The sequence below is a fragment of the Phaethon aethereus genome (genome assembly GCF_964289735.1).
Source record: "Phaethon aethereus genome assembly, chromosome: 2".
Taxonomy (NCBI): Eukaryota; Metazoa; Chordata; class Aves; order Phaethontiformes; family Phaethontidae; genus Phaethon; species Phaethon aethereus.
Window position 1 is genome coordinate 160521828 of NC_138582.1, and position 23145 is coordinate 160544972.

The 23145-nt window shown below is 39.5% G+C and overlaps 1 protein-coding gene across 1 annotated transcript in view; it reads left to right on the forward strand.

The window, feature by feature from the left end:
* Positions 1-659: 659 nt before the first annotated feature.
* The window catches only part of VIPR2 (vasoactive intestinal peptide receptor 2), a gene marked incomplete at both ends in the record, with an annotated part of 59323 nt that continues 36837 nt past the window's right edge, over positions 660-23145 (forward strand). The window contains 4 exons of the mRNA XM_082015162.1: positions 660-710; positions 3815-3917; positions 16150-16257; positions 19962-20059. Of these exons, the coding sequence (XP_081871288.1) occupies positions 660-710; positions 3815-3917; positions 16150-16257; positions 19962-20059 (360 nt within the window). The remainder of the gene's footprint in view (positions 711-3814; positions 3918-16149; positions 16258-19961; positions 20060-23145) is intronic.

The window sequence follows — 23145 nt, forward strand, 5'->3', positions numbered from 1 at the left end:
GGGGGGACCGTGCTCCAGTATCTTAATGGTTTTACGGGCAAACGGCATCCCAGTGCTGGCACCGGGACGCTGTCGGGACGGGCACCCAGGCCCCTCTGGACGTTTATGCATGCGACGAGGGGGCTGCTCCGGCACCTCGAAGCAGGCAGAGCGGGGTAAATCCCGTCCGTAACCCGGCAGCAGCCCGGGATGGCGGGGGAGCACCTGCGGCTCGCCGGGACGGACGGGGCGCGTCCCGGCTGAGGGGAACGACTCGCACCTCTTACGGGGGGAGCAGCCGCGGCAGGGAGAAGAGGGAGGAGGAGAAAACGAAGCCGAGGAGAGGGGCTGAGGAGAAGCGGGAGGGAAGGGACCCGGTGTCTAGAGGAGGAGCTGAGCGCAGAGAGGCGGCGGCGGACAGGGACTCACTCGGGCCGGCAGCTGACGGCCGCCGGAGCGGCGGGCGGGGGGCGGCCGGGGCAGGTGCGGGAGCCGCCTACAGCCGCAGGGCGGCGGCCGCCGGCGGGGTGGGGGGCTCGGCTCGGTGCCCCGGCAGCGCGGCGGCGGCCCCCGGGCCCTATGGTGCCGCGGCGGGACCCGGCTCCCGCTCGCCGCCTTCGAAAGGGGCCCGCGCAGCGGCGCGGGGCAGCGGAGCCCGCCGGCCCCGGCTCTTGGCTGGCATGAAGAACCTGCCGATCCTGCTCCTCTCCCTCTGCTGCAGCCTGCGGCGGGTAAGTCACCCCCGGCCCCGTCCGCGCCGCCGGGAGAAGGGGCAACCTGTCCCCTCCAGACCGCGGCCGGGGTGACCCTTACGGCTCTTCCCGCCGCCCCGTCCCTGAGGTGCCTGAGCGGAGCCCCCCGCGCTGGCGGTTCCCTCGCAGCTTCCCCCGTTCCCCGGAGCGGGGGGCTCGGCCGTAGCGGGTGCGGAGACTCCGACCCCGCCGCACTCACCTGGGGAGACAAGCGACTCCCGCCGCTCGCGCGTGCCGGGAGTCCCCGGGCGGGGACCTCGCAGGGGAGGGGGCTCCGGCCCCCGCCGGCACCCCCAGCCCTCACGGCTCCCCGGACGCACAGGGAGCGGCGGGCCGGGGCGCAGGAGGCGGGGGACGCCGCCCCGCAGCCCCGGGCGCTCCGCAGGGGCCGGGACGGCTCCGCCCCGGCGGGGCAGCGCGGCCGCGCCCGGGCCCGGGCCCGGGCCCCGTCCCCGGCGGAGCGGCGCTGAGGGCGGCCGGCGCCGGGCCGCTCGGCGCCGAGACGCTCGTTCGCCGCTCTCTGTCCCGGCAGCCGGTGGCCAGCGCTAGTTTGCGAGGAGTTGTCAGCGAACGCGGCCCTGGTGCGGTCCAGAGGGCCGTTAGCAACCGCAACGGAGGGAGAAACCCCCGTCCTTCGTTTCTTTTTAACACATGCCACGGGACAACAACGTACGAAGCGTTCAGAATACTAAAGCCTTAAAATGTAGGGCGTCTGCTTTTAACATTTTTAGATTTTTAAGCGTTTCTTAATATTTGAAAAAGTCGATAACGTTGCTGGAAACATGATCTACAAAAATAATTAAAAATCTGCGCTTTAAATCTTTCCTTTTTATGTTACTGTAAGTTTAAAATAACAGATCATTTCCACCAAAAGGCGTGAAAGCATGCTGAAGGCAAATGTAAGCTCCTTGTCAGAAGAAACGTTTTTCCAGTCAAAATGCTGTTCTGGATGCCTTAAAAATTGTTAAGCCCCTACAAACGCAGAAAGGCTCCTCAGCTGGGTTTGCAGCTAACTGTGTACCTTTACAACGCGCAACACAGCGCACACGGTTCTGTATTCAGTGCTCACAGCGGTTAACCTACCCTTGGTAAAGCACAGGGAAAGATGGAAGAGCGCCAGCCCTGAAAGGTGCTGAGTGCCCTCAAAGTTCATTTTGGGGTTCTTAATGCGTTTCAGGACATGGTCAGTGCCACATACATTTGAAGCCTAAATCTCTAAATTTAGCTTGGTGAAGGACATCTGAACGAAACTGGTGTATGTATTAGAACAAACTATATTACAGTTTGGCATGCATCCTGGGTTTGAAAAGTAATGTTGTGTTACCTTTGGGTACTAACAAATTCTCAAAGTAACCTCTATTAGATCAGTTCTTTCATAAGTACGAGGGAGAGAGAAGTCACTTAGTCAGCAGGCTTCTTAGCTGCTTTGATTTACCCCTCATTTAGTTAAAATTTCCATTTACTGGAACCTACCTTTCCAAGACCCAGTAATTCTAATACTTTTTGATGAGTAGAAGACCTACTCTCAGTTACTGCATGTTTGCAGTTGGAAGAAAAAACAATGTTCAAAATCTGTTACGTGAAAGGAAAATGGAAAAATCCCATGTATGCATGATGTTTTTATTTTACATGGGAGCTATCTGGAAAGTAGATAATGCATAAAAACACATAGATATTTTCAGTATAATGCTGAACTTTCTGTTTTAAGTGCTAGAAATCTTAATTTATGTTAAAGATATGTACAAAGTCACTTTAAAAAGAAAAAAATCTGTCTTGAAAACATAATTTCAATAGTCAATATAGAGAAAATATGGGGGAAAGGAAGTAAGGTTCTGATATTGTAGATGGTAAAATGAGACATTGGAGAAGAGACAGATTTTTGTGAGTTTTCATAGGAGCTCCTGCTGTTAAGCTTATAGCTATTACACTCTATTTTTAAAAGCTGTGCAAGTGGTTTGCCTGTAAGGAGACCGCAGAATAACCAGGTTCTCAGTCCTAACTCTTGGTCCTAGGTTCTGGGTTGATGATCACAACTTAATTAATTAACTATTGCCATTTTAAAAAATAGTGTCTCACGAATCAGATACTATTACCAGATTATGCTATTAAATGTTTCCTAGAAAAAGTTAGAGAGAAAAGGGGAGAGAGAAGCTTGGAGAGAAACCAGCCTTTTCTTGGTGCTACAAGTGTGAGAACGTCTGAAGTACAACATAGTCACATTTTATTTCATGATGATGTTATTTCCTTTGAGCTCATCTCACTGTCCCCTCAGCTCCAGTGGCACTTCCTATTTTCCCATTTGTCACCTACTACAGTCATTTCTCCCACGCAGTCTCTTACGGACTCTGCATGTTTCTCTATTAGGCTCTGTCTGCCTCTGTGAATCCAGCTGACTTCAGCACAACTTCCCGGTGTCTTGTTTCTCTCCCCCATACTGCTCCATCCCTGTCTCTTCCCATGGACATAAACAACCCTTTCTGAAAATCAAGGGAGCAGGACTATAAATGAGTAAAGGCAATAGTGCCTTAATTTTTAAAGGAGTGTGGTTTTCTTCTGTGTAGCACTTGCTTGAATCAAATAATCATGCTCTGGGGCCTTCAGGAGGTAAAATATACATGGTGGAAAAGGGAAGAAAAGCAAAATTTACCATGTCAAAGAGAACGCAGTTTGATCAGGTTTCCTGTTCTGTGATTCGTATTAAACTTTCAGGTTCCTAACTTACTACAAAAGCAAAAACATGTTTACTTTCCTGCTTCAGTTTTTCTGGAGGAAAAAGTCTCATGAAACAATATTGGTGAATGCACTGGAAAGTTAAGTATTTTCTTGTAAATGACAATTGGCCTTGAAATGCTACAGGAAGAAGGCAGTGAATGCTCCAGTAGATTATTTTAACATTTTGTTTTTAAAAGTCAGTGCATGAGAAGCTGAAATGGGCAATGACTGTGTCTGTAAAATGCCTAGCACACACTTGGGCAAAACCAGTGCCAGCTGAAGTTGTGGATTGCTTTATTGGTAGTTGCATCCTTCATAAAGCATTTTAATTTATGTTTCAAGATTCTGGCCTGTTTGTTAATTTGACACAGGTGAATGGTGTCCAGCCAGAATGCAGGTTTCATCTGGAGATTCACAAGGAGGAAACAAGGTGCATGGAACTTCTAAAGAGTGCAAAGCCAGTGGACTACAAAGGTAAGAAAAGATAAGCTGTAATGTAGAGACGACTGGAGTATTCAAGATTTCCTGCCTTTACCTTCTTTGCTGCTCTGGTTGCAGTCGCCATACTTAGCTGTACTGTGCTTATAATTTTATGTATTTTAGAATTCATGCAGGTTTTGTGTTAAGAGTACAACTGCAGCAAGCATGTTGTGAGAGGTGTGCCAGGCGCTAGGCACACACTGGATGGGATGCTAGATGGGAGCAAATGCATTCTCATGTTTTAAGCTGTTGCTGCCAGTATTTTCTGACTGGCAGAGAAGCTTCAAGGCTGGTGATGACAGGACCAACAGAAAGACGAAGTCTGAGGAAAAGTTGAAAGCCTTGGATCCAAGCATCTCTCTCTAGCTATGGTTGAAAGTAAAATACTAGTGGCAGAAATGATCTCTGGGTTTCCCAGTCAGAATATGCTTCAGACAGAAGATCACATTCACCCCCAGGGTATGAAAGAGTCATGCAAAGGAAAAACTGGACAGCAGTGTTATGTTAAAAATACAAATTCTCTCTGTTACTTTATTGTTTTTATTTGCTCTCTGCATAGAAAGATAAATATAGAGATACAGATATGACAAATTGTAATTTAATGGAAGAAAGAAGGAAGAGCAGATGTAGTTTATTGTTTTTTTATTTTAGATTTTACTAGATTTCCTTGCTACATTTTCGTGTGAGTGAAAATTATGAATAAGATTATGAATAAATGACTTTTTTTATTTTTGTAAGTTGGAGGTGCTGATAAAGCCAGTTGTTCAGGAAGCAAAATATGAAGGCAGCAGATAAATCCAGACAGCCAAATGAAAAGCAAATCTGTAACATGACAGTAGCTAGGGCAGAGCTTGGTTAAATTTTGTTTTTTCTATTTAGGAAAGTTGGAAGTGTGTATTCATTAATTTTTTTTTTTATGACAAAGGTATTAATGTTTTGTGATTAGTTACCTTTTGTAAACCATATGCCGGAACTTGTGAGCAGAAAGCAGCCTCTACTCACCTCCTGGTGAAAAGGTAAAAGTGCTTCTTGGCATGCTTCATTTGCATTCGTTACCTGTCCAGCACGCCTCTCGTAACATGTAAAATATTGAAGGGAAGGATGGGCTTTCAGTGAGGCTTAGAAAAAGGGGAAAGAAATTTTAGATCTAATGGTGACTGAACATTTTTCAGTTGAAAACACAACTTTGATATTTACAAAGTAATGTCACAATAACGGGACTCCTTGGAATACTACAGTATATCTTGCAGTGCAGTTGTTTTCCTCTGGCTGAACAGGTGATACATAGTGTATTTGTTTTTTCATATTCAGTCTGTTTTGAATGCACTCTGAAGATGATTATGCTACCTCAGGGACTTGCCATGTGCAGTGCCCTTTGAGCGTAAACATGAGTCCCAACTCATGATGCTTTCTCCACCTCTTTTCTTGATTTAAATGTGTAACTCCCTCCACGCATACTCTAATATCCATTTGTAAACAATAAAATGATTAAAAGGATCATCAACAGTTTGTATTTTACAATAATTTCTCCTTTTGTTTAATCCAGATAAGTAATTAGAAAAATTATAATAACAGTGAATAATTTACATGGCTATCTCTCTAAGCAACGTCTTACTGGAATAATTAATCTACATTTAGATTTTTTTTATTTATATGAGTGGTGAAGAGAGACGGCTGTTTCATAAATAATACTAGTGTGAAGCCAGATGGAGAAATAATTACTAGCCCAGATTAAGGCATTAAATCTTGAATTAATAAATTCATTATTAGCTATTACACAGCTTTGAAAGTCAAGCTTTTTTCAGGATCCACTTTTGTGATCCAGATGTTGGGCTGCTCCAAGGGTATCTTTGTGATGCACACCAGTTTTATTTTGGGTTCCCTAGAGGAAGAAATAAGTTTTCTGTCAGTATTTTCTTCACAGCCTCTTTTCACTGAAAGAGGGGTGCCTCCTGAAGGCAAACTGCTGTGTAAGAACTTCATGTCTTGGAACGAGACAGTATGTCTGATGGTGTTGATTCAGCCCTGCAGGTAGTGATAAAACAGCAGAGGAAGGATTTATACATTTAATTGAATGTCTGGCAGAAAGTAAGGGACTCTTCCATTTTGTAGGAGACTGGAATAAAGCCCCTATGGTAATGAACCCTTAAAAACTGTATGTTTAATATTATAGGAGAATTTATCCTATCCTTCATGTTATAGATACCTTTACCAAGCACCTGTTCAGAAGAGGCTATATTAAATACATGCATTTGCACTTCCAAAAATATCCATTCTATGTATGTCTTTATTTTCCTAATAAACTCCTAAAAGGAGTATTTCGAACAGACTTGCAGATTGTCAGAGAGATACTCTGGCTACTGATAAAGAAGAATTGCTGATGAAAATTGGTAAACTTGAACTAGTCCAAGTCGTAGCTCCGCACCTAAAACTTGTAGTACACTTGAAACATAATTCATGACTATAAATTCCCAAAACCTATTTCACTTTTTCCTCAGTGGAAAAGATGGTTATACAGCCCTTGTCACACTTTCGTAACTCTAGTATGTGCTACTTGCCTCACAAAAGCTATAATGGAATCTAGTGAAGGTCCTGTCTAGAATTTGGAAATAAAGGTTCACTGAGATTTTCCACTGGAGGCTTGGGCCTCAATTATCCAAATCAGTGGGAAATTTTTTTATTAACTCCTTGATCACCGGAGAAGCCTTCACACCTCTATGTAACATGCTCCAGAATTAGACTGGCATGCACAGCTACTGAATTTTGGAGGATAGAAATTTTATGGGACAGACAGTTTCTCCTATGGCCTAGATGGCAATTATGTATGGAATACCTTATCTAATACTTCCCAGCTCCCAGTTAGCAAGACATAAAGGAAAGATTTAAAGGCAGTTGTGGCATTTTGTTTTTTATATAATAAAATGCTGTTATAGTCATCTCACCTGAGCTGCCTCATAACACGGGCTGAAGGATTTCACTGAGTAATTTTTGTAGTGCACCTAAAATCATTGGCTATGAAGTCTACAAAGGACTTGCTTGCTTCATGGCTTAATAAAGCAATAATGTGTTTTGCAAGTAAACACTGTATAAATACTATGTAAAAATCCTTTCAACAATGCTAATGATATATTAAAACCACAGGACCCAGTTTGTCTAAATTCTGCTCATTTGCCAGCGTCAAACTGTTAGACAGCAATCTGGACCTCCTGCGTTACACCCTTTGGGGTTTTTTCAGGCATTAGTATATACTGTTCCATTAGTGGAGAGCATTACACTCCATTTAGGGAAGAAAGTCACTCTCCAAAGATCCATGGCAGGGTCTTCCTCTCTGTAGTGCTCTCAAGTTGTTTATTTTATGAAGACTGCATTAACTTCCATTCTCATTTATTTTCTTCTTTCCTCCTATAATTTGACACCCAAGGTATGGATGCACCTTAGCTGGAAGCCTAGGAGAGGATTTTTTTTGCACTCTCATTTTTGGAGAGCAGATTAATTCCATTCTAAATAGCTCATAATAGCTACAGATTTTGAGGTCCATATGGGAAAACAGTAATTTATCTTTTACCTACTACCCATGGCTTGCTGTCTTAAAAAAATAGAAAACTTCCAATAGAAGTAATTGAAAATACATAAAAAAAGGCCAACTGCAAATTTCAGTTTATTTTATTCAGTATCTAGAATTTTACATTATAAAGTAATTGATTCATTTCTGTTCACCTTTTCATTTGAAGTGAAATATTATGGTCAAAACTGTTGAAACTCAGTCAAAAGACTTTATAACAGGGTTCTACAACAAAACATTCTAAAAAGAAAGATCTCATTACAAAAAAATGAAGTGTGATTTTGGGTTTTTTTAAATTCATTTATTTTATTACTTGGGACTGAATGGCTGCACAGTTAAATGAGTTTTCAGCTCTTGCTTTTCAAAATCTGTTTTTGTCAGACCCATATGCCAGACAATATTTATGCCAGACAATATTTTCAATTTTAGATATGGCATCTTAACTTTGAGGAAGGGATGTAGACGGAAAGAGAAATGGCTTTGGGAAGAATTTCATAAACCTCTCAAAGAGAGGTTTCATAATGCAGCTAGTAATGGGAAATTAAAAAGGACAGGACTACCAAAATTATATTCTCACTTATTCATAAATTTAAAGCAAGAGGGACCAATGTCACTATGTAATCTAATCTCCCAAATTACACTGCCAGCAGAATTTCACTCAGTGATTCCAGCACTGAGCTCGTAATGTTGTGGATGAAAAAGAGCATATCTTTCTGAAACCTTTTCAGAATGGTGGGATGAATATCCAAATGTTGGACCCATGGCCAGTTGTCCAAAAGTTAGTTTACCCAACTAACCTCTGCTGTTAAGGTTATTTCTCCAGTAAGAAAGGTGCCTATTTTGCGTTCCAAACCCACATATACACACACATATCTCTGTATTGTACAAAAGAAGGACTGTGAGTGTAACTAAGCCAACCTGGTGATCACTCTCTCCTCCACATCAGTAAATAGGAGACTTACACAAAGCCAGATGAGGCCTTTCTTATGCTATGTGAAAAGGAGTCTCCTCAAGGTTCCCCCTTTCCTAATCCTCCCAATCTCGTCAAGGTCTTCCATCAGTTTTTGTTTGGTTTTGCAGCTATTTTCTCTGTAAAATGAGCCAGTAGTTCAGACTGCAGTGTTGCTTAGAGTTATCCAAGGTAGCACTAAAGGTAGAATTTAAATGAGATAGTGGGATCACGGAACTTCCTTTCATACAGCACCAGTAGCTCTTGCAGGACAACTTGTGCTTTCTTGAATCTCCATGCTGCTGCTTTTCTAGCTGTAGCACACACATGTTGCTACTTTTTGGCTCACATAATTTTTTATGAGGGGAGCTGAAGGGGCTGCTTTGAACATTGTCTGTTTTGGTTCCTGTTAATTGAAGTGTCATCGTTATGACAGTGATCATCCTTAGGGTGTTGACAGTGTCTGGGCTTTGTGGAAGCTATACTTAATTTATTTGAGGGCAGAAGACAGGCAGAGCTGGCGTACCTTTTGAGGAAGCGGGGTGATAGGTCAGAAAGAAGCTTTCAGTAGGAGCTGCCTACTGAAAAATAACCAACGGGAAATAAACGATGAAGACCAAGAAAATGTCCTGATCAGCCTCATTCAAAAATCTCACATAATAAAGGTTACTAAGAGTGACAATAACAAACCTTGTTGGACAGAAGAGAGGCAACATTTGGCCACAGATACATTCTACAATTTTGAAGGTCTGAAATTTCTACCCCTGCACAACATAAATAGAAATTCAGCAGTAGACATTAATAAATGGCATTTGAAGCCCTGAAAAGGGAAAGTGCACAGTCATAAGTGAATTTATTGTGTTTTTCAGAAGATTCTGAAAGAAATACTGCCCTGCATAGTTTTGCTCTTGAGTTGTGATAAAGACAGCTGTGGCCGTGGGGGTCTACTCTCCATGACATCCTAAGTTCAAATACCACAAGGAAGCAATCGGCTCCAACTGATAAAACAAATAGCATGTGGGTTAGACATAATCCAAACTAACAAATCCAAGCTAAAACTCTTACAGCTTTGAATATACACCCATGAATACCATTCCAATATAATAGAAAATGGTGTTCTCATTGTAAGATTAGAGTGTTGTCCAGTTATACAAAAATAAATGCTGTTGTCTCCAAAGGACATTTTGACTCATTGGTTAGCAAGATTTACTTGGTAGAAGATTGGGGTAGAAATGTGTGGAAACTCTCTTTTTCAGAGGGTTTTTTTTTCAAAGTTTTCAGCTGGCAACGTCCATATTTTCTTACAGTGCTCTAAAATATGTAAATTACATTAAAAATAAAATTGGCTTGTAGATTTTTGATTCTATAATGGGAAACTGTTCTTCTGAAAGGAAGTAAGGTATTTCTTCTGAAGTGTTTCGTTTAGTGAAAAGCCAGTAATCTCCTGTCAGTAACAGTGTTTTTGCCATTCCTGGTAATAGGGCTGGCTTTTGAAAACGTATAAACTGCAAACATTTAAGGTGAATATGAGATAAATGCTACTGGTTTCATCATTAAGTTTAACTAGTTACATATGATGTGTATGGTAGCCTTCCCAAATTCTACTTGCTGTGTATGAGTGGTTTGTGTTGACCAGTAATTTAAAAAGTTTACACTCACATCTCCTCAGTATTGCTGAATAACCAGAGCTTGTATACACTCTGTACAATTTCACAACAGTGTTTTAGTTCAACATAGGCATATTGGAGCTGCTTCTTGGCCGTTTTGCAGCCAGTGTGTTCATTTTCACATGACTGCAGGCCAGCAGCTCCTTGTGGAGGGGGATTGGGGGCCCCTGGGCAGGCAGGGCAGGCGTCGGCCACCTCCCTGGGGTTGGGACAGCTGGGGACAGCTGAGGACAGCAGCCTGCAGGTGTGGGGTCAGGATCCGGCCTGGTACGGGCAACCAGGGCCAGACGCAGCCCTGGGAAGGCCAGGCAGGACCATAGTGGCGGTCGGGACCCAGGCAGAGGCAGGCACAGGCGCTGCTGTGATGAAGCTGAAGTCAGGTGCACCCACAGCACCGCCGAAGGCCCAGACCTGAGCCTGGAGGGGACCCTGAGCAGGGGCTGTGAGGCTGGTCAGGCCCCTGAGGCCTGTTAGTCTGCTCAGGGCCTACAGAAGTAGATGGCAAATAACTTGAGCAAAGTAGGTTGCAGCAAAGTATTTTTGCTTCTGTCCTATTCCTATTACCGCTTTAAGCAGTTCTGCTGTGTGTTTGCTTTGCTTCCAGTTGGCTAGCTCGCTACTTCTCTATAGCCTCCTTTTCCTTCCTCTCTTACGACTTGGGTGAAAATGCAGGAATAATTTCAGTCCGTATATGTTCATAAATTCTCATGCAGCCTAAATTACATGCTGTGGTGTTCAGACCTACAGTCTAGAAAACGTTGCCCATAAGAGGTGAGATTGCTTCTGCTTTGTCAAGTTCAGTACAAAAATCAAAACGTTTCCCTGTTCGAAAAATAAACCCTGGACTAGTTGACAATTTTCTGGCTGACTTTCAAAGCACTCTCTGTTTCATGTATCATGCATGCCTAGGCAGTTTAAAAAGTGCTAAACCTTTCTTTGAATTGGCAATTTTTAAAATCCAAATGCAAAGTGCCACCTAGTGGTTAATATATGGATAAAATGTTTATCTAAACCAAACTTTACAGTACAAACCCAGTGTTACACGTTTTCATAGACAAAGAAGCATATGTAGGTAAGCAAATTTGTTACTCAAAGACTGGATCTCAGATAATCCTAACACTGAATGAATCAATGGCTGGACAGAGAGTAGTAGAGAGGGAGTAGAGAGTAGAATATCAAGCTTGATCAAGTTAGATATTCTATGTACAGAAAGAGGCACATTTAACATAGCATTTATAGCACCTTCATTTTCCAGTAGTATAGGTATTTATAGCATTGTAGGCTGCTCTATAGTCACTGGGGAGAAACAGGCAATTGTTGGGAGCAATTAATCTGGCCTATTTTCATGTGTTTTAGTATGAAGTGAATCATGCTGTCACCCTCTGACAATATTGTGTATGTCATTATTGTTGTAAAAGGATGCTATGGTGGGTAAAGAGCAGTATCTACTTGAAGACTTATGAAACCCACCAAGATCTCCAGTTGTGCCACATCTTCAATTTCCAAGATCAGTGGGAATTAATTGCTAGTTTCAATTGTGCACAATTAAGCTTGTGCTGTACAATAGAGATATGTTGTTGGGATGGAAGAGATGAATTGATGCAAGTGTAATAAGAATGAAATTGTTGATTGTATCCCACCTCTGCATAAGGGTGTGTTTTGCTAAGAGAAGAAGATACATCACTGCAATATTGTCAGAAATCTATGGTAATAGGAAGAGGGGGAAATGGGGAAAGGTATGAGTTGAAAGCCCAGAAAAGTGCATATTGTTTAATAGTTGTACCTCTAAGACGCCCTAGCAGTGCGCCAGTAACACCATCATTTCAGCATTCAGCCCTAGACCAGTTTTCAGAAGTACACTGTAGTTAGTCAGTGACTATAAAGGCCTCCAGAACATTTCAGCAGTTTTCTCAGATTTCCTGTACCATAATAAATAAGCCTGTAAATATACATAAATTGAAGCTTAATGTTTTCTTGGAATTCTGATGACAGCCACTCAAGTTTCGCTCTCATGATTGTTGATGCATCTGAATGTAGTCTAGATGTAGGAAATACATCTTTTGTGTCATTTCATCTATTTGATTTAAGGAGTCTGAAAAAGTATCATTCTCTCCCGTGCTGTAGATGCCTGTAAAGTCCTAAAATACTGAAGACAAATTGAGGTAAAAAATACATTCCCCAGAACACATTAGTGACTTGTAATGTTTTGAATGTCAAAAACTTGCATACTGATTTCCTTCCTGCAAGTCAGCTTCGAGATCTGATACAAATTGTGTTGATGAATTTTGGTGGGAATAGGACTTGGACCTCTGTTTTTCTGTCTAGTATTTCATGTAAGTGCAACTTGAATAAAAGTTTTCTGGGTTTTTTTTATGGTAAAGGTACTAATGGAGCTCTGAAGTCCACATTGTTCAGCTGCCTTTTTAGCAAAACCTTAGCCCAGTCCATATAGCAGTGTAGCCTCTGAACTGTTTGCAGATTACTGTAGCAAATCCACCATTTTACAGAGAGAATACTGAACAAAAGGGAAAATCTGTGAAAGTCATCAGCTTTTATGGGTGTGCGTGAACACTTTCATGACTCATCTCAGCTCTCACTTGTTAGTGGAAATGGGGATGAACTAAAAAGGTCTGAAGTCGCATAAAATGCTAATTATTCTCGTGTACTACAGGGCTTGTTTATGCTGGCTCAGGCAGTACATCCATCAAAGCCAAAAGAGTTGCATTTGGTCACTATAGTTCTGAGTGCTAGCAGATAAAGAAAATAGTTTCTTTGTCTTTCATGTATGTCACATTGTTGATGTTGTTTCTGGCTTAAAATCAATTGGGAAGGAAGCATGACCTGAACTGGCTGAAGTAAATATTCTTTTACTTTGCATAAGCTCTGGTGTTGCATTGTAGAGATGCAGGACTTGATTTTAAGCCAGTACTGTAACTCAGGAAGCACATAAACATGTTTAAGTTCCATTGACTTCAAAGGGTATGAAGATGACTTGCTCAGATGTAAACCTCTTAAATGATATACATATGGCCAAGTCAACATCACCTCGGAGATATCATTACTAATGCTAAAAGAAAAGCCACAAGTGCTGGAGAGAGTAGAAGGGAGTCAGGTGAAATAGAGCATAGATAAAACTCATGAGTTAATTCTTAAAGAAATGTATGAAGCAGCTGTAGGGGCAGATACACTAGAAAGGGCAAACTTTGCATGATCATCAGGAAAAAAGGAATGATTATGGAATATTAAATTCTGATTCAGTTGCTAAAAACACTCATTCAAGAGGTAAGGACCAGAAACCTGAAAAGAGTGAATTGTCAATGGGAATGGGAACTTCTCAGCCAATTGTGGAATACAGATAAAAAGAATGCCACTCTCACAGTTCCTAGTCCTAAGTAAATCTCCCTTACCCTAAGGTAAGACTAAAAGATATATTGGTCTCAGAGTCCAAGTTACTAAAGGAACCAAAACAATTAGTCCTCTTCAGGTAACTGGAGAACTTGACAAGCTGAAGTTAGTCACACAGTGTTAAGCAAGTAAGGGTGGGATTGCTTAAAGACAGGTACCTACAGCCTCGATTCCGCAACTGAATTAACAACTTCAGGCTCTCTTGAGAAGAAATAAGCATTTTTTAGGATGAAATTCTTCTGACCTATTTTAGGTGTTTGCATTAGAAATATATTGATTTAAACATGAGTCAGCAGTGCACTGTTATGGAGATGAGGTTTAACCATATATTGTGCTACATCAGCAAACTGGTAGATCAAGAGAAGCAATTGTCTGTCTCTATTTGGCTCCTGTGAGACTGCATCTCAGCGGAGGACTGTGTCCAGTTTTGGGCTCCTGTATACAGGAAAGCCATTAACCAGCTCAGCAGAGAGCATGGAGATGGCATGAGAATATGCAGCATATAACAATTGACTGAAAGCTGGGTTTCTTCAGCTTGGAGAAGAGTGATCTGATTGCTGTCTTCATCTACCTAGTGGGCTTATAGAGAAGATGAAGCCAGACTCTTCTGAGATGTGAACAGGAAAAAAAAACCTCCAAACAAAAAAAATCACAAGAAGCAGCAGTGGAAGCAACCTGCAGCAAGGGAAATCCTGATTAGATGCATGGCAAATTCTTCATGCAGAAAGTTGTGTGTGTGCAGGTTGCCCAGAGAGGTTGTGATAGACTGGAGATTTGGAATCTCCAAATCTCTTTGGAGATTTTTGGTGCCTGAATGGAAGAGGCATTGAAGTGAGTATGGGTGAGTGTGTGAGGTAATGAACAGCAATACATTTGTTGTATACCTCTTTGGAGGTTGATACAGCATACAAGGCAGTGGAGAATAAGGCATTGCATGATATCTACTCACACAGATAAACTTTGTGAAGTGTTCCCATTACTAATCCCTTATTTTTGGCATCATCTTTCTGAGTATAGAACAGATGCTGCATTTAGAGCTGTGTAATCCTAAGAGGAGTGAAGAAAGACCTAGTCCCCATGAACAAGTGACTCCTCTGGAGAATTCTTTCACAAGAATATTTTCTTGTGAAACTCTGTAAAGATGACTCTATGGAATTGGTGACCAAATGCAGAATTTAGCCCATAATCCTCCTCTCATCTTCTTTTTTCATCTCGAAACCCTATTCTTGGTACAGCACAGAGGTTCCCAGACGACTATCACGCTTAGATATCTTCCAAAGGAAAGCAAGGCCCATGGGAATGCTATGCCACTGGCGCTCCTTCAAGCTGCAGCTAGGACTTACCCCCAGGGCCGAATCCAACTGCTGGTTCTGCAGCACACTCTCGGGTTCCCTAGTTTACACGTACTTTGAAAGTGACTTAAAGTAGGATGCTAGACACTTTAAGTCAACACAAGCTGTCCAAGTTTAATTGCACTAAGATGGTTTAACACAAATAAAGAACTTTTAAATGTTCCTTTTCCTTCTTCATTTAACTCAGGTGGCTTGATTTTGGCCATGACCTCGCTACCAGAGAGTAAATGAATAGTGAATTGCTAATTCTATTAATATTCAGAAGAATAGTATTATACATGGATATGAGTAGTTCCTAGTCCAAGTTTCATGTTCTCTACTGAAGAGAACAAACTGTCCCTTATACTTTCTAATAATCTTATGGAGATAATACTGATAGGATAAGTTTTATTTCTCTCTCTAGTGTTAATTACAAATTGAGAATGTTGATTGTCAGTTTTCTTATTTGGAGACATAAATGCCCATAATTTTGCACATGATCTTTCTTGGAGGGAGAGAACTTGAACTGAGATAATATGAGTAACATTTCCTTACTTCTTTGTACTTACAATTCTTCATAAGGCTTATGCTCAGAAACCTTCATAACTCTTCACTTAGCTTAGAAGGCATGCATTATAAGTAGTCACCTTTAAACAAATAGAGCGTGCTTGATCCAAGTGCCTGCAGCAGGCTATAGGAAGATTTATGCTCATTCACAAGATACTGCTTTTGAGCTGCATATATACAGACTTCAGCATGGGCACAACCATTAACAAGTAGTTACTATCTACTAGTAACAAGTTCTTACTAGTACTACAAAAAAAAAATGCCTAGAACATTTTATGACACCCCCTTCCCGAAATAAGTATACAGAAGTATTCTTTGTTCAAAACTCTGTTTTATTTAGTTAGGAGAGATTATTTTGATAGTTTATGCCCATTGTTCCAAAAATTCTTCAGTCATGATGCACTCTCCATTTTATTTGTGATGCTGAGTCCACTTAACTACTTTTACTTTTTTAAATATTTTCTTATCTTTTCTTAGCATGATCCTGTCAAAATTACATAGTTTTAATGAGTCATTTTGCAAATAAGGCATTAACTGACCTAAAAATAAGCTGGTTAATCAACAGAGTCTTATGATTCCCTTAACATTTTCATACAAAATACCATATTTGCAACTTTCCTGAAAGAGTCTGATCTTTCTTGAACTAGTCATCCAAATCTTCCACCAAGTCTTTATAAGGTAAATACAGTAGGGTGATTTGGACCAGACTGAGCTTTCAAGTCTGTTACTGCTGGTTTTGTTTCAGGGTGTGTTGGAGTTTGGGATAACATCACCTGTTGGCGTCCTGCAAAGATTGGAGAGACTGTCACTGTCCCCTGTCCAAAAGTATTTAGCCTTCTTTCTGGCAAACCAGGTATTTCATTTTAAGGTGGTTTTTTGCTGGCTTCTCTTTGGTATTTTATAACGTAATATGCTAAAAATGTTTTTTGGTTGGGGTTTTTTTTCAGTTCAAGGTTTTTATTTTCTTTTTAAAGAGTTAAAATAATAGATTCTTAACATGATATATCATGAAAAGACCAAATAATTGTCTTTGTGGTCCATATGGTGTTCTTTGAGTCAGATACTAAATATATATTCTGATATAGTGACACTCATCAGGGCTGAAGACATTGCTTGCTTTTTTGACCATGTGTTAATTATTAAGGCAGCTGAGCCTGACTGACATCTTTAACAGTTCCCAGCAGGTCACATGCAGGTTGTTCCTTCTGTTCTTAGGAGGGGAGCTGTGCCTTGCCTTCATGAGAATAATGAGCCAACATTAACACATCATACCTAAAAATTATCACTATCGCAGTTTAAGGTAGTTATTATGAAACCTTTTATTCTGCTTTGTAATGGAACTTGGAAAAGAGGTCATCAGTGTCTCAGACTGCTGAAACATTTAAACTGTTCTAAGTCTACCATCTTCTGCACCATCTTGTCAATATATCATACTGCGGTTTAATTTTGCACTTTGGCTTGTTAGTGGGGTTTTAAAAATAGGTGATGCACACATAGCATTTCACATATGTATCTCAAAATGCAGGAGGAAAAATCTTATCCCCATTGCTCAGGTGAGAAACCTTTGTCATGAAGAGCTGGTGAAAGATGCAAAACTTACCACAGTGATTTAATTCTGCTTTTGAGGTCTCTGTGGAGAGCTTAACATAGAGGCTAACTTGGGGTATGACTAAAATACCTTTATTCTCAAAACTGTTATATCTTGTTCCAGTAAAAAAATAGATAACTCAATCTACAGATGAGCAAAGGTTTTCATTCCTGCAGCTCGTAAATCTTGATTAGTTTATCATGGATAGTCTAAACAGTTTATAAAGAGGAAAGTATGTATAATCTTCACTAAATCTTGTGAAATCTATAAAAGTATTCAAGTGATTCAAATGAAGATATTAAGGTGTTGGCATGAGATGAGGCAAACTATTAATATCAAAAATTCAAAATCCGAATTAAATCACACTGCTTCTGTCTATTCGCCAAAAGCTAGAACATGTACACTCTCTCTGGAGTTTGGATGTTTGGTATTTAACAACTGTTAGTATCTTATATTGCAATAACATTTTAATTTTCCTATGAAACAACTGCAATAAATATTTAAGTCTGAAACCTTCACAATGCATTACAACTCTATCTCACTTGGGCATGGTGTCATCAAGACTGAAAGATCACTTCCTTCTTATAGTTTGCTATAATTTTCCTGTGTACAGATTCTATTACAGCTGCCTGTTTATTTCTTGCTTATGGAACTAACAGGGTGGTTTTTTAGAGGTGCCTGTTCAATTAAGAGGATTTTTTAAATCTTGTCTTTCTATAATTTCAGAGAAGGAATACAGCAAATATCTTGCATGGTTAATTCGATTAAGATCTAACTAAGTATCTCAGCACCTAATTTGATTACGCTCAGGAAGATGTACATTATTTAATTCATACACAGCACCTTTCAAATTCACTTGATTCTTATGGCAGGAAATTATAAAAATAATTTTAAACAAGAAATCTAACTCTTTTTATTTAGCCAGATTTGTGAGATGTATGTTTTAGTATTTTCAAGGTTTAAGAGGAATTAAAATTCTCGTACAAGGTGATCTAAACTACCTTATTTTTTATGGAAGTATTCCAAATGTTAAGTAGGCTTTTAAAAAACATCAATTCCTTAAAGTATTTCTTAATTCGAATTGTGAATTAAAAAAAGTAGTTGTCGTCTCATCTTTAAAACTTTTGGAGAACTGGCTTTTAATTTCTTCTGTGATGGTCAGGGTTATAATTTAAGCATACCACATAATTAATTCTCAGTTGAATGTTAGTAACTTTATATTAAATTACTTTTTACTGTAAAACCAACCATATTATCCTATAATTTTTTTCCATATTGTACATGATGATATAAGTATATGCGTATCAGAAAGTTACTGTGTGAATTTTTTATTCAAATGTATGTGTCAAGTAATAGGTTTTAAATGAGGTTACCATCTGAAATATTTAATTGCATGGAACAACGGCGTAGAAATAAACAATGTCTTCCATAGAACATTGCCTAACTGTCTTTAAGTTAGAAGGCCTTACAGTACTTACAGTAGAAAATACTTCAGCATCTTGAGTTCATAGAGTCTTTTTCTTGCAAAACTGGCCTTGACGTAATTTGTGGTTCTGTTAACACATTCCTCTGCTCTGCCTAGTCAGAGAATCTTGATGTACTTTGAAAGTGAAGACTCTTCAGAGTGCATAAATACGTTACATTGTCTTTAAAAATGGCATGTCTATGCCAAATGGCAGAAATGGTCCTGTTATTTGAGGAGACACTGTGGTTTGAGGTCAAGGCATTGTTATAAGTTAGAAAGATTTGATTGGTCAACCATTTGTAGGATATTTACAACTTTACACTGAAGAATTTATACAAAGAAGAAATTCCAGTTACCAATCAGCAAAATAAAAATCACAAAAGCTTTAGTTTAGAGTGTATATAAGCACGTTTGGTTATTCTTGCCCAAAGTTGATCTGTGACTCATAAATTTGTCCTTGTGTGGTGAAAAACAGGCATCTCTAGGTCAGATAAAGACCAGTGGTAAACTGCAAACCAAAGCAGTGTGTTGTTATAGATTTCAAGTATCATGGAAATAAAAATTGCTGTAAGAAAGGCGAGGAGAAGTTGCATATAATTTAACATTGTAAGAGTAAGTTACAATAATTTTAATGACTTCTTTATTATGACATCAGACTCTTTAGTTTTCTCCTATTGAAGCTGTTACATATTGTATGAACATTAGTTCATATTAATTAGATTAAGGAGTAGAATCATGGGTTGCCCCCATCTCATCTGCATGACTTCATCTGGGAAAAGAGTCAACATCTTCTCTCAGTTGCAACCAAAAAATCCTTTCTGACATTAATAGATGTTCAAAATTCCTTTCCCACCATATTTGCACATTTCCTGTATATTCCTTGGACTACGTTTTTTCAGTGATTGGTTCAAAGAGCAAGATTCAGCATGCATATTTATTTCTTCATTCTTCAACCTATCTCATAATTTGGCCTTTTAAAGTGCATTACCAACTCTGCCAACATTTGCTGTAGCAGTGATTCATCACCATAATATCTAAGACCTTTTATAACTCTTCAGAAGATCATTTGCTATTACCTTCTCAGAAAAGCTTAAATAGGAGGTTAGAACAACTCTCACTTTTCTGTCAGATTACTTTACCTACAAATTATTCCCTTTATAGACTGAGCTGAAAGACTCCCTCCAGAATACTTTAGACAAAACAGCAAAATATTTCAGGCTTTTGTAGATGTGACAGAAATACCTGTGATACCAAAGCAGAAGCCTGCCATCACAGCTTGGATTTACTTTCGTTTTTCTTTAGTGCAAACGGAACTCAGAGAAAGAGTAAAAGCAAAGAAATAGGAACGAAGAGCACATGAAAGGAAATGGCTGGGTTGCTTTAACAGGAGTGCTAGGAAATACAGCGTGTTAACAGAAAATGGCAAACTTAGGTTGTCTAAAGATTCATTGATGAGGAGACTTTTGAAGCTTTCTGATTTAAACACTAAAATTTTGCTTTACAGGAAATATTAGCAAAAATTGTACGAGTAATGGATGGTCAGATATTTTTCCTGACATCTTAAGTACATGTGGATATAATGACTATGAGGATGATTATAAGGTAGGAAAAATACTTTTTCTATTCATTTAGATGCCTGTGTTCAATACAGCTATCAGATACACTTTGCCTCTAAATAATTCCCGTTTTACTCTACCAGAATTCATGGAAATCTGTGGTAATTTTTGGTAGCATTGATTGCCATATGCTTGGAGTGCAAATGTCATATAAGATACAAAGAAATGTAGAATTGTGTAACTGTTTGAAACTCAAGGCTATAAACAGTTGGTAATTGCAGTAATGTATCTGTATTTCCAATATTGTAGTGTTACTGGTCTTATGCACAGTAAGTTTTTCATTGTGTTATTTCTAGAAGTTTCTATTATAACAAATCCTAATTACTGTTAGTAATACATGCACCACTTCATTGCTAGTATGTGTTTAAGTTAGAAGTAAAATAGAATGAGTTTAGGTAATTGGAATTCTTGCAAATTTATACTGGACTTTAAATTGCATTAACAACTAGAAGTGGTTCAAAAAGCTATCGAGATATCTTGTATACAGTATAAATGGAAAAATCAGTTTTTTCACTTTGCAGATCCTATTTCTTGTTCTTTTTGATAAGGCAAGTACTTTTCCATCACGTTTTACCTATTTTGTATCTGTTTTTCTGTTGAGGCTAACAGAGCAAGATTTTGTTTACAAGGATGAGTTCATAGAGTCAGTAAAACTCTTGTTATCATGAACAAGAGACGAAGTCCACTCATGAATAAAGATACTTGGCTGGTTGTTTTTTTCTGGATTTTAGGATGTGTGGATTGCTTTAAGAGGCCTGTTCTGTCTGCTTTGCAGAGATGTGCTGGCATTCTAGCTGAGACGTGCAGTTCTTGCCATCTCTTCCTGTATTTAGAAGCCCAGCCATTCCTGTAGTTGAAAACAGATAATAAATAAAAAGGCTAGAATATGTTGTCTTCCCAACTTTTCTGAAGGCACATTCTAAAACATTGGCATCATATGACAGCTTGGGGACGCACACGCATTACTGCTAAAACAGACATTTTAAAACACTGTCATTCAAGCCAGACATTGTCACATGGAGTGAAAATGTGTGAAGACTTAAAAATTCAAATCAACAAAAGATAACATTTCAAGTAGTGAGAAGTACTTAATTAGCAGATGAACTAGTGTAATAGAAAATCAGTTCTTGTTTGACATATTCATTAGTAATTTGAAGGAGAAGAATGACATGCAAGTTGACTGTACTTGCAGGAATGAACCTAGAGAAACTGGAAATAGGAAGTAGTAGCAACATTTACAAAAGCCTGGAAAAGAGCAAATAATAAACCAGTGAGGATAAAAATCAGAAAAGAGATGTGGAAAGCAGGTACTGAAAAAATGTTTAACAAAAGTACAATAGGTAGATAGAATATCTTAGATATCTAATATAGATAGTATACAGAATAAATGCATATCATGTTGCAGGGAGGCAAAGGGGAAAGGCAAGCACTTGATTGCATTTCTAGCAAGACGGCCCGAGGACCCTGTCCTTTTTTCTCAAGTACCAGTGTCATTGCTCAGGGAATATTCTTTGCCTGAAGATCATAAGCTGGTTGTTTCAGTAGGACAAGACAATAATTCTTTTCTAACCCTAAAGATGACAAGTCAAAAAGTGGATACAATACTGCTGGCTTGTCAGAAGATAAGCTGTTCCTGTGCAAATATTATATTTTTAGTAGTTAAAGAAAGGATAAAAATTACCAAAATAAAATCTGAAAAGGGAAACAGGAAAGCATATGTTTAAATCCATCTCTTCATGGGAGACGATATAAAAAATGCAAGTATCATGCAGTTGTGAGATTTCAGGAGGCATTTAAATGCATCAGCCAACTGTTACACAGAAATAAGATGTTTTCTTAAATTTGGATCTTAGCGCTCAATGGTAGCACCTCAAAACAAAAAGTCTTTACCCAAAATGAAGCAGTATAGTTAATTTTTAATTGACCTAGAATTTCAACAAAAAGAACCTAAGAATGAAATCCTAAGTATTTGGATGCAAAATATTTTGGACACAAAAATGTCATGCTTTATGGATGATGTGTGAGGTTGCCCTCAAAGTTACAGTAACTAAGCAGATCATATTTTAGGGAAGGTGGCAAAATACTTTTCTTATAGTAAGTCTTAAATTTTCTTCAGTGTACTTTCTCTGAAGACAGTGTTAAAGGAATAGACAGAAACTGTCTTTGGTGTCAGTTTGGGGCATGCTTCTTCATTGCTGAATGAATTTCCATTATACAGCCAATTAAATAGTTACTCCTTTTTTTGCTGTCTTTTAGGATATGGACTTGTATCTTTACTTCAAAGGGGACTTATTTCTATGCATATTTTATAGTTGTTTTTATATATATGCATACACACAGACATATATCTCTCTTCAAATATGCATCTATTTTGGGCAGTTTTTAATATTCTAGAGAAGGTTTAAATGATAGAGATTGATGAGCAAATATTGAACAGGCAATTTATTAATAGGTACCAAATTTTTATGCTAAAAATTAACTGAAATGAGAAAGCTTATTTAAAAACACCATAAGCATGTCATCTATTATTTCTCTGCCAAGTTCACAGAATCACAGAATCATAGAATAACTAAGGTTGGAAAAAACCTTTAAGATCATCAAGTCCAACCATCAACCCAACACCACCATGTCCCCTAAACCATGTCCTGAAGTGCCATGTCTGCACGTTTTTTGAACACTTCCAGTGATGGTGACTCCACCACCTCCCTGGGCAGCCTGTTCCAACGTTTGACCATTCTCTCGGTGAAGAAATTTTTCCTAATATCCAATCTAAACCTCCCCTGGTGCAACTTGAGGCCATTTCCTCTCCTTCTATTGTTAGTTACTTGGGAGAAGAGACCAACACCCACCTCACCACAACCCCCTTTCAGGTAGTTGTAGAGAGCGATAAGGTCTCCCCTCAGCCTCCTCTTCTCCAGACTGAACAACCCCAGTTCCCTCAGCCGCTCCTCATAAGACTTGTGCTCCAGGCCCCTCGCCAGGTTCGTTGCCCTTCTTTGGACACGCTTGAGCACCTCAACATCCTTCTTGTAGTGAGGGGCCCAAAACTGAACACAGGATTCGAGGTGCGGC